The sequence below is a fragment of the Brachypodium distachyon genome, chromosome 1 (genome assembly GCF_000005505.3).
Source record: "Brachypodium distachyon strain Bd21 chromosome 1, Brachypodium_distachyon_v3.0, whole genome shotgun sequence".
NCBI classification, from domain to species: Eukaryota; Viridiplantae; Streptophyta; class Magnoliopsida; order Poales; family Poaceae; genus Brachypodium; species Brachypodium distachyon.
This window is the reverse complement of record NC_016131.3, coordinates 1,998,292-2,011,868: the sequence shown is the minus strand read 5'-3', so window position 1 is coordinate 2,011,868 and position 13,577 is coordinate 1,998,292. Positions and strand designations below refer to the sequence as shown.

Below are 13,577 nucleotides of genomic sequence, written 5' to 3'. Positions count from 1 at the left end.
GGTATATTTGGTGTTTGGGAAATCGCATTCCGTAAAAATGATGACCAAAATTTTAGAAAATAAAAAAACATGAACACAGGTAGAGAGATAATTCAAGTTTCATCCGGAAAAAAAAAGTTGAACTAAGCCGAGAAAAGGGAAGAGTAGAACATGAATTTGATTGGCTTGGGACAATTTTATTTTTAAGCCAGGGGAAAGTTAGTGGGCCTTGGATGAATTACGGGGAAGGAAAGAGTATACGGGTATAATTGACTGGGCTAGAGAAATTTAGTTGGATATTGGGCTACCTAGAAGATTTACTATTTGAGTTTTGGGTTTCTTGAGTTTACAAGGTCAAACACCGATCACTATTCACTAACTTGACCTGAGTCCTTTAAAAAAAACATAACCCCGAGTTAAATTGAACCATACGCCAAGTATTCCGAATATTTCGTACCCATCAGTATTGGTTGGAATCCACTCTCACTGCCCCGCCGCTCGCCGCCGCGTTTCCCGTCGCCATCAGAGCCCCCCGGGCTATACTGCTCCCCCCTTCCCTGCAAATTTTGTTTTTCGTCTTCCTCATGGCCTCAGTCGCCTCCTCTTTCTCGTTTCATCGTGGATCCACCTCCACAGCCCCCCCTCCTCACCCGCCGGATTCCATCTCCGTGGGGGAAAGGAGGGTCGTAGGGCGAGGATGGTGCATGGTGACAACACAAGAGGGGCAAGTGGTGGCGAGGAGGTCAACACAAGTGCTTGTGGATGTAGAAACCGGTGACAAAGAGGGAAGGTGCGCTAGCGACAAGGATGATGGGTCACGATGGGGAGGATGAGCGGCGACAGAGAAAACAACAAGTCAATCCAAATCTATGCACGAGGATCCAAATCATAAATCGGTACCGTTCCCTTGCTTGATTCCAACTATCAATTTCATCCACAATCGAACAACAGATTTGGCATCATATCCCGTTTCCAAAAATAGTTTTGCTTTTGTATTGAAGAGAACGGGCCAGAGGTTCATTTTCGTGACGCTGCCACCGGGAGGAACCGGAGTCAGCCACGCGACGCGGCGAGAACGAGAAGAGCCCGCCGCTCTGTATCTAAGCTTAGCTACCTCTGCCTCGTCTCCTCCTCAGCCTCAACTCGCTCTTCAGATCCAAACCCCCATCTAAAAACAAACGGGAGTGTCAGGGCCAGAGAACCAAGCCACCAAAACCCTAACCCTAAGCATCCCAATCCCCAATTCCCCGTCCCATCAAAACCCTACCTCTGACCGCCGCCGCCGCGATGGCAGGCTCCTCCGGCACCGCTGCCACCTCCTCCTCCCGCAACCATCTCAAACATGACCGGTTCTACTACCCTCCCCACCGCCGCCAACACCAGCAGCAGCAGCAGCAACAGGGCCTGCAGAGCCGGCGGCCCCCGTCGCCGTCGCCCTCCCCGCGGTCAGCGCGGCGGGAGGCGGCGCCCGCGGACGCGGACAGCCGGGCCGACTCCGATGACTCCTCGTCCACGTCCTCCAAGCGCTCGGCGGAGTCCACGGCGGCCGAGGTGAATGTGCCGTCGCCTGGGGCCGCGGAGGAGGCTGGGAATCTGGATAGGTTTCTCGCGTCCACTACGCCCTCTGTGCCCGTCCGCTACTTGCGCAAGGTATCCTGAGTCTGTCTATGTTTGCTGCTCAACGCTTTGCAGGTTACAGGACTGCCTGAAATTTAATCTGTTGGCCGTGAGATCTAGTTTACTTCCCTACTTATGAGTTATGGCGTTCAGCTTTTGAGGACACATTTCAGAATTACTCTGGACTGCCTGCATCTAGCTTTGATTTGTTTGTGGTTTTAGACCATCGGATGTTCTTAATGGTAGTAATTGTGGATAGAAAACAGCAACCACTCTTCATTTCCAACATGACTCTAATTCTAGTTGATGTGAACTTTATTGATTAACTTAATTTTGTCGCCATGGGCTCCAATAGATGTTTGCTAAAACGTGTTCCCAGTTTTGATGTGTAATCGGCCAGTATTGGTTGGTACATTTTGAGATTTGACCACTAGTTTGGTAATGGTGTTGTTAGCGAATGAAATGGATAAAATCTGTCTGCCGAGAGCTTCTTACTTTGCAATCATTGCGCGCCATGTAACTTAGATCTAGTATAATCAGTTACTCTGGTTTTTGTTTGTCATCTGCACATCACTGTACTATATGTATCTTCCTTTTTGCCAACTACAAGACATTAATTTGTCGGAAGGATTAAATGACATAGTGATATTTGCATGATGTTCTATTCACTTACAATGGATTTTAATTTTCAGCTGAAGGCAGACCACTTTTATTTGTTAAAGAAAAGAACCATATTGCTTTGGCGCTGCCATTAAACCGTATTGGTTTTGTTCTCTTGCAGGCAAGCACAGGGCTGTGGAAGAGTGGTGATGCCATGGATTCACCTCCTTATTTCTGCCTTGATGATCTCTGGGAGTCTTTCAGAGAGTGGAGTGCTTACGGGGCAGGTGTTCCCCTGGTGTTAAATGGCCGTGACTCTGTGATACAATATTACGTGCCATATCTTTCTGCTATCCAGCTGTATGCTGATCCTGATAGGCCTGCTGCAAGAACCAGGTAACAACAACCTTACCCTGTGCCTTGCAAATGTTATGATATCTGGAGAATTCTCCATTTTGGAATAAAACATTTGATATGTCAATCTTTCTAACAGGTTCACTTATTTGTGTCCTTAGTTATGCTTTGTTTTGTTAGACCTTTCTGATTTTCCTATGAGAACAAAAACTTAGTAAGCTACTGGATAAAACTATAACTGCTGTGTTAAGGAACATTATGTAATGCTTTGCCGAGGCCTAACATGCTTTTTTATGGTGAAATCTTGGATAGCTTGTGAAATTTCACAAAACTCTTATACATTAACCTGTAGGTCCTTTACAGATGCTGAGGCTAGACATAACTTTAGTACCTGCTATTTATATGAGCTAGGGTATGCTGCCGTGATGTACTACTCCCTCCTACCCAATTAATAGCTCTTATTAATTCGGATGTGAATACCAATGTTCTCCAGCGTGTGCACCAGCCAGCCGTAGAATTTCGCCAGTGAAAAGGCGGAAAACAGTTCCGGTATGCATGCATAATTAAAGGCTGCATGCATGAATAACGCCACTACAGCTGCATGCACCCACTAAATCACTAATTGCTTGCTTTGGGAATCACTGGTGTACATGCATGTGAACTGTGTGAAAACCGAAGCATACGATGCATGCAACTCTTAATTACTCAGCTAATACGGCCGGTAATTTGGGGGAGAAATATGACTTATAATTTGGAAAGGAGGGAGTACAAGTTTAACCCTAACTCTCTTGTGTACATAAATATATAAAGGGTTCTTTTGTTCTAAACCTTTAGGGCCTTTTTCAGTATGTTTTGTTGGTTCGTGATGTCGTTGATAGTTTTTAACTTTTCTAGTTAATTTACTCACTTAGGCATCCTGGGGATGAAAGTGACACGGAATCTATGGATACTAGCAGTGAGAGTAGCAGTGAGACTGATGTTGACCGATTAAGAGTATCATCCATGGAAGCTACACATCGCTTGGAAAATGGTGGCTTACAAATTGATGATGGCGAAGCTTATGCATCTGCAAGTTTTCCAATATTTGAGCATCTGGAGAGGGATTCTCCTTATGGTAGAGAACCTCTAACAGACAAGGCAAGTTTTTTCTTAAACCTTTGCTTACTACAGTTTTCCAGTCTATAGAATCTTATTTTGCCTGCTCTCCAGGTATCAGCTCTTGCAGTTAGATTTCCAGCTCTGAAGACATTCAAAAGTTGTGATCTGCTACCATCCAGCTGGATGTCTGTTGCATGGTATGTTTAAAAAAACACTCATTTTTTCTGATGATAAGGGGTGTTCTAATCCAATGATGTATTGTCATGCATTGCCCGCTTTGGCTGTATATGCTCTTTGAAGTTCTGAGAATGCTAAATATTTAAGGTCAATATTTTTCATAATATTTCCTCTTAATTCCTAGATCCTCATAATGTTGACCTTGCATTTTTATTTTTTTATCTGATAGGATCTAGTTTCGATGCCATAATTTGTACTCCTACTTATTTTTTTTGCGTGTAAATTGTTTTGGTTTTATAAGAACTAGCCAGATGCAGTTGCAATGTTCAGAGTTGTGACATTTGCCAACTGTGCTGGCCCATGCAGAGGATGCCTACCAGTTGCCATGCCTAACAATAGGCATGCCTATCGTGCTGAATTTCAGCATAAGATAGAAGAGCACCACTGCATCAGCAGGGCTGCTATGATTCTATACGTTACTGGTTTCATCCTCATGCTTCAATTGCAGGTACCCCATATATAGAATTCCAACAGGACCAACATTGAAGGACCTTGACGCTTGTTTCTTGACATTCCATTGCCTAGCAACACCTTCTAAGGGTAAACACGAGCACCTTCTAGTGCCATATTAAATAGAGTTCATTTTGCCTCCGCTAGATGACACCAGCATAATATCTGCATTCTAGATGTGACCTGTAGATTTCCCTCATCCTCCTCCATTGGTGCATGGAATGCTTACCTGCCCTTTTGTCTTGCAGATAGCCATCCCACTACACTAGCATGCCCTGGTTTTGAGGGTATCAACCACTGCCCCAATGCAACGGGCAAAGTTTCTTTGCCAGCCTTTGGACTGGCGTCTTACAAACTTCGCAGCTCCATATGGGCGTCCAATGGGGCCCCAGAAGAGGAGAGCGTCACCTCCCTGATGCAGGAGGCTGACAACTGGCTTCGCTGTATACATGTAGACCATCCGGATTTCCGGTTCTTCGTCTCCCACTTCAGTACGACGTGGAGATGACTGTAAATGATTCTTAGTTATACAAATGTTTGCCAAGTCTGAATTCAGCCGTGCCTTGAGCACATCTTTCTATGGCACCCTCTGCTACGGGTTGTATCAGTTAAAGCTTATGTTGTAACTTTCTTGTCTCCAATAAGTTAGCTGCTGTAGGTAATGTTTTGTGGGAGAGTAAAGATCGAAAGAACATTGGAGACTTGTAAAACATTGAAAAAGGAGAGGCAAAAAATAAAATATTTCATTTAGTAGATTACAACATGCAGTTGTTTGCACTGATGGCTCATCTCAAGTCCTTTTTATCTTGGGTATGTTTGTTTGATAGGAAAAACGTAATATGTAGCTTATTCTTTTTTAATAATAGTACTCAATTTTTATGAGGAAAAATAGAATCTACAGGTATATACTGTGTTGAAATGATCTGTAATCTGTCGACTTGGTCTGACGCTATTTGTGCCAGCCCGTACAAGGCGCACTGTTTTGCCCGCCGGATCACAGCTGCTGGACGGGCAACTTGCTTACTGCTCCTCCACTACTGATAAAAGTAATCGTAAACGGAAATTTGCTGCCAATTGTTATTATATAGCTTAACCCACCTGTCTCGCCTGCTTTTAGTTATTTTGTGAACAAACTAAGGAAAAACTGCAAGTTTTAGTTGCACAACAGCATGTTTTCCAAGTTAGCAATTACGGACTACAGCAGGGTTTCACGAAAACTCCACCCTCCCAAAGGATGGCTGCTTTCTAACCTCGGTTGACATTTGCCAGAATGGTGTTTAAAAGTGCGACATTTCTTGTTCTAGCGAATTTGGTGCATGCTGTGCAGAGACCTACTGTATGACCTGGTCTTCTCTCGCGTATAATTTACCACCGTTCCGGCCAAAATGTTTGCACAAGGAACGATAATGAAACATAACAAGTTTGCTCTCTGGCCGTTCCGTTACTACCTGCCAAGCACTAATGGCGAGAGCTTACGGGAGAGGGAGATCACAAATCACCCATCCCGTTCCCGTAGTCGTGGCCGGCCTCAGCTCTCCTCCCTCTTCCGTACACGCCTATATATACACAGACATACTCGGCACTCCTCTCCAGCTGCAAACGCGGGCGCGCCCAACACGTTACAAAGATCAAAGATCGTCAGAGGAGAGGGAGATCAATGAGGGATCTGGAGGAGTTCAGGGGCGCGGGAGCAGCGGCGGCAGGAAAGCGGAACGGCGGTGAGGGTGGCGCATCGTCGTCGGCGTCGTGGTGGGCGGGCGACCCGGAGGCGAAGCGGCGGCGGAGGGTGGCGGCGTACAAGGCGTACGCCGTGGAGGCCAGGGTCAAGGCGTCGCTCCGCCGCGGGTTCCGCTGGATCAAGGACCGCTGCACCGGCATCGTCCACCGCTCCTGACTGACTCGCCGGAGGAATGAACATCAGTTGATGCAAAGCCCGGCCGCCAAAACGTGCTCTCACGTCGTCGCGTTTGACCATCTTTGCCGTGTTCTTGCTGTTTATAATGTTTTCTCTTCTCTTTCTCTCTTTTTTTTTCTTCATTTTTTCTGATGCAAGTTATTTGTATGCCTGATTGTCTTCCTCTTCTTACGGATGCGAGATAAAAGAGATCATCCGAATAACTCTGTCCATGCTTCTATAGCAGTTGATTAGATGTTTTTTGCCCCTCAACCATATCATTCTTTTATCTTTGCATAGCGAATGACTCGTAGTTAGTTTCATTGCCAAGGCATACAGAAGAAACATTAGAACAAAATCATTCTGTGCAGTAATTAGTTTCATTGCAATAAATTCGGTAGATAAATGGAGAGCAAGATAATTTATAGATGATATTCAAGAAAATTCAGCACACCAGAGGCATACAGTAAGGTGTTCCAGATTTAGGGCAAGTTCTCATGGAACCAGAAAACATTATTCCCCACGTTTCTCTTCTCATAGGAGTAGACGACTACTGCTACTACTCCAGGACTTATGCCCCCCCTCAGATGGGGTTACAAAAATTGGGCTGTTTTGCCCATCGGCTAAAATATTGGGCTGCTTCAGCTCAGACGTAGTGCACACCCTCACCCTGGATCACCTCTCCGATGCGATAAGCAGGACTCGATTCTTCCAGAATTCTGCCTGCTGCATCTTTGCTCACTACAAGGACCATTCCAATGCCCATATTGAATGTTCGCAACATCTCAGCATCTTCGATTTTCCCAACCTGCAAATGTCAGGAAAACAAAAGCTAAGGAGCAGACGTACAAGCATAGATTCATAGTGCATGCTGATGAATAGATTCACAGAACATGCCAGTACTAACAGCTTCACAAGAGTTTCTGAAGTATTAGTATCAAGTATCAAGAAAGACAATATTTCAATCTTTGTTTGGTTACTAAGTTCTAATATCATCGAATGTGTCTGGCTAACATTAAATCTTTACACTTATCAAGATGTCAATCAGTGAGACGGTGACGGCAGCCTGTCACGTTGTTGTCACCAAACATTAAATTTGACATAAGTGTTTGAGATGAGAGTGACTTGAAGTGGTTAAATTCACACAATTTGTGGAATAATATATTTGAAACATGCAGAGTTATTTTTCAATCCGTTGTAACGCACGGGTTTTCTGCTACTGCATTCAAAACGGGTATCAAATATTCAATTTTCTTTGATTAAAAACAAGTGAATATTTTGACTGGGGCTAGAAGAATATCCAAGCCAAGCTCATGGATTGTTAGCTCTTACCTGTTGAATCCACTGGAACACAGGCGGCACTTCCCATGACCCAGTAACAATTTTCGCCCCAAGTCCAGAAGGAAATACTCTTGGGATATTATCAGTGAAGCCACCACCAGTTATATGGGCCAGTCCTTTTACACCACCCTTGCTGATGATCTCAAGCACCTGTTTTCAATCGGAACAATTGAGTTCGAAAATAATGTAAATTATTCTATTGGAAATGGCATCCATCAGCATAAGCTAACCTGCTTAACATAAATGACAGTTGGTGCCATGAGAGCTTCACCGACAGTAGTTGTTACACCATCATTTCTTGGGAGCGGATCTGTCAAGGATAATCCACTTCTGTCCAGTACTCTAGAAAAAAAAATCGCTGTTGTTAACTAGAAATAATAACTGTGTTGGAAAGCATCAGTGACAATAACATAATCTGCACTCTCAATCATCTATGTGGTTTAAAACAAATGGAACCGGATAAATGCAATACCTCCTAGCAAGAGAGAATCCGTTTGAATGAACCCCACTGGAAGGAAGACCAATCAGGACATCTCCCTCAACGATGTTTTTACCGTCTATGACCTTATCCTTCTTTACGGCACCCACAGCAAAACCACTTAGATCATATTCACCTTCCTTGTAGAAATCAGGCATTTCTGCTGTCTGCATGAATAATTGTTCACTGAGTTATGCAGTTGTTTTTAACAAAATGTTGCTTCTATCCGGAGAACTTATGGTCTATATGGAATGCTTCGGGAGAGTAAATATCAATGTTAGAATCATGTGTATTAAGTACAGAAATCTAACCTCTCCTCCTAGCAGCACACAATCTGACTGTTGGCATCCATCCACAATCCCCTTGATAACCTATAAAAGTTCACAAAGTTACAGGACACAGACAGACACCATGCTCACGGGCAGAATACAGATAACAATTGCTGCTGAGTGAGCAACAATGTTTAACAGTACCTTCTCTGCAAGGTCGACATCAAGCTTGCTCGTGGCAAAGTAATCAAGGAAGAACAATGGCTTTGCACCCGAAGTTACAATGTCATTGACACTCATAGCGACCTGCCACGATGGATAACTTTTTCCATTCACTTTACTACGCAATGTGAAAAACAGCACATGTAAGAAGCGAGTGATCACATACCAGGTCAATCCCGATTGTGTCATGAATACCGGAGTCAAATGCAAGCTTCAACTTTGTCCCAACACCATCAGTACCAGCCACGAGGTACTCATCCCCTGTTCAATAAAAAGAACAGAAAACTAAGCTATATGAAACATTTCTCCATCCAAGCGAGTGTTGTATACTAGTCAGATACACTGCACAGACTTCTCAAAGACCACCAATGGGGCATCGCGTCACAACTGTAAGAAATCATCACTTTACACACTTGTCCATACTATGCGTATCAAACAGTAACCTCACAAGGAGCTGCCTCTTGCTGACGCAAAAACACCCTATACTTCAGTCAACTACTAAATTATGTGGCAAGGCCTTCCCCACACAACAAACCTTGTATCTGTGTGCAGAAGCATATACAGCAGATTGAGTTGTGCATTTTGAGAGCTTATGATCCATACGGAATGCTTCAGGAAAGTAACAAAACCAATCTGCTAATTGCGAGAGCTTATGGTGCACACTGTAAACCTTGCATCTCCAAGCTTGAGTTGTGAATTGTGAGACATCGAGCAAGGAGAACCTTAAGCAGAAGGGATCATGGAGGAGAAGTGAGCGAGAAGAATAGTACTGCACCGTGGGGGAAGAGGCCACCGAAGCCGCCAATCCCGGGGGCCAACTTGCGGATGCGGCGTACGAGCTCGGTGCCGGCGTCGATGTCCACGCCGGCGCCCTTGTAGGTCATGCCGCCCTCGTCGGCGGGGCTGGAGCAGGAGACCACAGCCCGGCGCATCCCCGCGGCGGTCGACGGGAAGCAGATTCGCTGCGGCTGGGGAAGGACGCGGGTACGGGCCGAGGGGGCCGCTGCCGGAGAGGTCGCCGGCGCGCGGACGAGGTGGAGGAGGCGGTCGGCGCCCATGGGAAAGAGGCGGCGAAGGTTTAGGGCTTTTGGTCGTGCGGATGTGTGCCAAAGTTTGGGCTTCACAAATCTCTTTGCTCCCTTTAAAAACAAGACGAAACTGCCATTTACATTTCGGTAAATGTAAGCACATTTTTTTATACTCGTGAATTATACAAACTAGCAGGTGTGTCCGTGCGTTGCTACGGAACCCGGTGGTTGGAATCAGCAGCAAGAGGGTGTGCAGGTGGTTGGCGAATGCTGGAAAGGTTGGGACGCTTAGGGCACTGGGGGATGCGGTCATGCGGCTGACGCGACGGGAAGAATGGAGCAAGCAGCTCATGGCGCCGTCAAGGTCGGCCGTCTCCCACGAGCCCGGCAGCTCGCGGTGGTGGAGGTGGTGGGAGAACATGTGAAGCGAGCGGTGACATGACGGCTTTGTTCGGAGTGCTGTGGCGTTGGTTGGCATCGGTTGTAAGACGGAGGAGGAGAAATCAGACTGGGGGTGGAGGGAGAGGCTCGGGCATGGGCTCACGCGGGTGCGGTGTGTCGGTCGTAAGGTGGAGGAGGAGGAATCATGAATAAGACGGGAATGAGAGAAAATAACGGAAAGTGGTATATTTGTTGTACTTTTAACAAAGTTGACCTACCGCCAACTCCAATTTAATAGATAATAATAGATATACTCTGTATGATGTTTGTATCATGTATTTGACATACTAAAACACAAATTCTTCGTTCTAGACACATTCACGGAACGAGATGGAACATAATGAGACGGTGTTTGTTTGAACGGAAACCAAATATGTCATATTTTGTTGCGGGAAGGAAATGGTTGAAAAATGTGCGAGGAACCCATCAATGCTCTTTAAAATGGAACCATCCCATTTAAATCCGCTTTGCTGTAGTATTTAACCCAAATACAAGTAATAATAGAAACTGTTCCGTTACATCACAAGTTATTTCAACCCAAAACACGCCGAGTACTATGTGTAATCTATTATTATGAGCATATCGTCTGGGTGAACCTTGTTGATATGTATAAATGTTGATAATATCTGTTAATTCTTTTTTTACACTGTGATTACCCCAAATTAGACCACATACACCACAACATGCACGCACTCTCGCACACAGGTACATTAAAAATTAGTATAAGTGAAGCTCTCGGTAAAAGTCACACCGCTTATATTTTGAAATGTTGGAAGTACGATGGAACAAAAATCCCAACAAAAAGAACTCATATCAAGACCAAACAGATAATATACGGAGTAGCAATAACGGATCGAGTTTGTTTAAAAGAAAAAAAATTGGAGAGAGATTGTTTAAAAAAAAACTTTGGAGTCGTAGTGGGTGCCTGGACCACACGTCAGGGTCTCAGGGACGCGTGACCTGGACGAGAGGATGAGCCACTGGCTGTGTTGGCACGCGAATCAACAACACTTGGGCCATTGGTCTCGGTCCAAAGCCGCAAACAAGTTTTCCACTCCAAACCGGCCCATCAGAACGAAGCCCAAGCTCCAGCCTGAACCAGAAAAGACGTCCAGGCCGGGATCTGTTTCTCTAGCTCGATCACTCTTTCTCGTCTCTCGAATCCGATCCTCATCAAAAAGAAAAAGAAAGAAGAAATCTCGAGAATCAGATCCTGGGCGCGATGGAGGCCTGATGGATGGCATGTCAGAACTCAGAACCAATTGATGTTTCCCAAGTGCTGCGCGTGCACTAGCGCAGTGGAGTAGACAACAACCGCAACAGGGGGGGCCAAGAGTGCCCACGTTTCTGTCATGGAAAGCAACGACGGCGTACGTAATAAAGATGTTTACGGCCGGCTGGGGAAGAGCGAAAATCCGAGGAGCGTTCATTCGTCGTCGCTCCTGGCATTTGCATTGGTGGTGGTGCCTTCACACCCATTTCACCCAATGAACAAACATGAAACAACCCAAGGCTGCGTGCGATGCCGATGCCATGAGAATTGAGATTCCTACTCCCACTCCCACGCCACACGATGACACGATGTCTGTTCGATCGTGCACCTGACAGGAGCACCACTGGACTCCTTGTTGGCAGACAAGTCACTTGTTGGTAGAGATTGCACAACTACCCGAAAAAAGAAAAGGTAGAGATTGCACAACAGTCGCGTTGGTGTTACTACTTGTCAGTACACACGTGCTGGTGCTCGTGCTCTTTTCTTCGCTGGAGTATCAGTCAGCAACAAAGCCATCAACGGTCGACGATCGATGCCATCAAATTCAAGTCTAGGTACCTCCCGGGCTTGCAAAAATAAAAATCTTATATCTAATTAAAGTAGCAGAAATTCTATCGTCCGGATTTTACGAAAAGTTATCAGAGGGTGCAGATCCAATCTGCAATAAAGGAGATTACATCTGATAATCTATCTCTGTACGTGCGGCCAGAAGATTTATCGTCATTTGGAATCGATCTATCAATAATAAGTTGCAATAAATAAAGGAGAATACTGAATCGCGATCGCGCTCTTGGAAGAACTGACGAGTCATTCGAGGCGGAGCTGCTGGAGTCGCTGGTCGGTCGCCGATCCCGTCTGCTGTGTTCCCTGTGAGTTGTGGCTGGTATTGAAAAGTTCATTTGTTGATTGTATTGACTCAGTGCTGGTGTCTTTGGATGAATTAAGATAGGTTCGTTGTTAGTACAAGTTCCTTCCTTGATCGATTGATGCCCTGCTGGAGAAGGCAGGGTCAAATAATATAAGCAGGCTATTCCCGTGTTCTGAAGCTCAAAGAGACCCCAGGCCGGGAAGCCCCCACCCACGGCCATTTCCTTTCCTTTCCGTTTCGCCCGGCCGCAGATCGCACTCCGCGTACCTACGGCGAGCACTACCTGTAGTGCAGTAAAGGGGCCCTGCGAGAATGCAATGCAAGATTCTCGCCGGCCGGTGTGCCTTTGCTTCGGGGTGAAGACGACGGACGACGGACGGCCGCAAACGAGACACGCGCGAAAGGCAGTCCGAGTGGAGGCCAGGTTGGGGTGTCGCTTGTGTTGTGTAGTACGTGCTAAATACCCCCCCGCGCCGCTTGTGCGTCGGTCGGGCGAGACGTCGCGGTCGGGGGAGCCATGCCTTGCCGTGTCGTTGTGTCCATCGTTTTGTCTCACTTTAGCGTTGTTCCTTGGAACTTCTTTTCTTCTGTCTGACTCTGACGCGTGCACTCAATCTCAAGCCAAAACCACCGCCCTCGGCGCCGGCTGGCTCGTACTACGTGCTTCCTCGTGCCATTTCTTCTTGGGTACTCAATTCACCTGCACGTTTTACGTCACGCAAAATATGGCATTGGGCCATTGGCTCCGTCTCTGGTTACCGTTAGAACCGCATGCCCCGCGGGCCAGGCAGGCAGCATGTGCCAAGTGGTCGGTCACGGAGGAGACGTTTTCGAATATTAAGATAAAATTTACGGGCCGGGAAGAATTGGGATCCCTCCAAGCAGTGATGGACCTAGGATTTGGACGCGACCGAGGCTAAATTTTACTTGTCAAAAAATAATAAGCAATATATACCCAAATGCATCATGCATGTTTTCATATGAATGTATATTGAGTGTTTGAGCACACTGAAGGACATAGCAAAATTTAAATTTTGCATTATGTGCACGGTTAATTTCATGTTTTGTTGGGTTTAAAAGTACATGGGTTGGCTGCTAGTATAGTAGCCCTTGTCGACCGTGACAAAAGTCCATCGCTGAGGTGATAGATCTTTGTTTTTTTTAGAGATTTGCTAATTTGAACCCATCAAGGTGGGTGTTTTGCAGCCAAAATCAAAGGGACACATAGGCTTGCCACACCTGCTCCGGCGTGCTTAAGACCGCAGATGGCCCACTTATTGTATTTTTAGGACCTAAATCTGCAATTTTATAGAATTAGGACTTATTTGCCGCCTCAATATTTTTAGTATCGTGGGTGCGCTTAATTCTTTCTTTTCGTGAGAATCAATTCGTGTAAGGACTATGGAACACGGATGTACTAACTTTTTG

The 13,577-nt window shown here is 45.8% G+C and overlaps 3 protein-coding genes across 4 annotated transcripts; 2 read left to right on the top strand and 1 right to left on the bottom strand.

The window, feature by feature from the left end:
• The first annotated feature begins 1,039 nt into the window (after positions 1-1,039).
• LOC100834689 lies at positions 1,040-5,098 on the top strand. 2 transcript variants are annotated; one of them, XM_003563181.4, is made up of 6 exons: positions 1,040-1,629; positions 2,378-2,592; positions 3,507-3,687; positions 3,760-3,845; positions 4,334-4,425; positions 4,584-5,098. In XM_003563181.4, exons 1-6 carry the CDS (start codon positions 1,267-1,269, stop codon positions 4,841-4,843), a joined length of 1,197 nt encoding a protein of 398 aa, XP_003563229.1. In that variant the 5' UTR covers positions 1,040-1,266; the 3' UTR covers positions 4,844-5,098. The 2 variants fall into 2 exon arrangements, with proteins under 2 accessions (XP_003563229.1, XP_003563228.1); XM_003563180.4 differs by having other exon boundaries at positions 1,046-1,629; positions 3,462-3,687.
• Positions 5,099-5,746: 648 nt separating this feature from the next.
• On the top strand, positions 5,747-6,505 carry LOC112269406. Its single transcript, XM_024456105.1, has one exon. It carries the CDS (start codon positions 5,993-5,995, stop codon positions 6,227-6,229), a length of 237 nt encoding a protein of 78 aa, XP_024311873.1. The 5' UTR covers positions 5,747-5,992; the 3' UTR covers positions 6,230-6,505.
• A 117-nt stretch (positions 6,506-6,622) lies between these two features.
• On the bottom strand, positions 6,623-9,664 carry LOC100826949 (phosphoribosylformylglycinamidine cyclo-ligase, chloroplastic). Its single transcript, XM_003563156.4, has 8 exons — positions 9,315-9,664; positions 8,706-8,800; positions 8,522-8,623; positions 8,360-8,419; positions 8,043-8,215; positions 7,801-7,912; positions 7,562-7,720; positions 6,623-7,037 (listed from the first exon to the last, which is right to left on the bottom strand). The coding sequence occupies exons 1-8, from the start codon at positions 9,595-9,597 to the stop codon at positions 6,876-6,878; spliced, it is 1,146 nt and encodes a 381-aa protein (XP_003563204.1). The 5' UTR covers positions 9,598-9,664; the 3' UTR covers positions 6,623-6,875.
• Between the last annotated feature and the right edge of the window lie 3,913 nt (positions 9,665-13,577).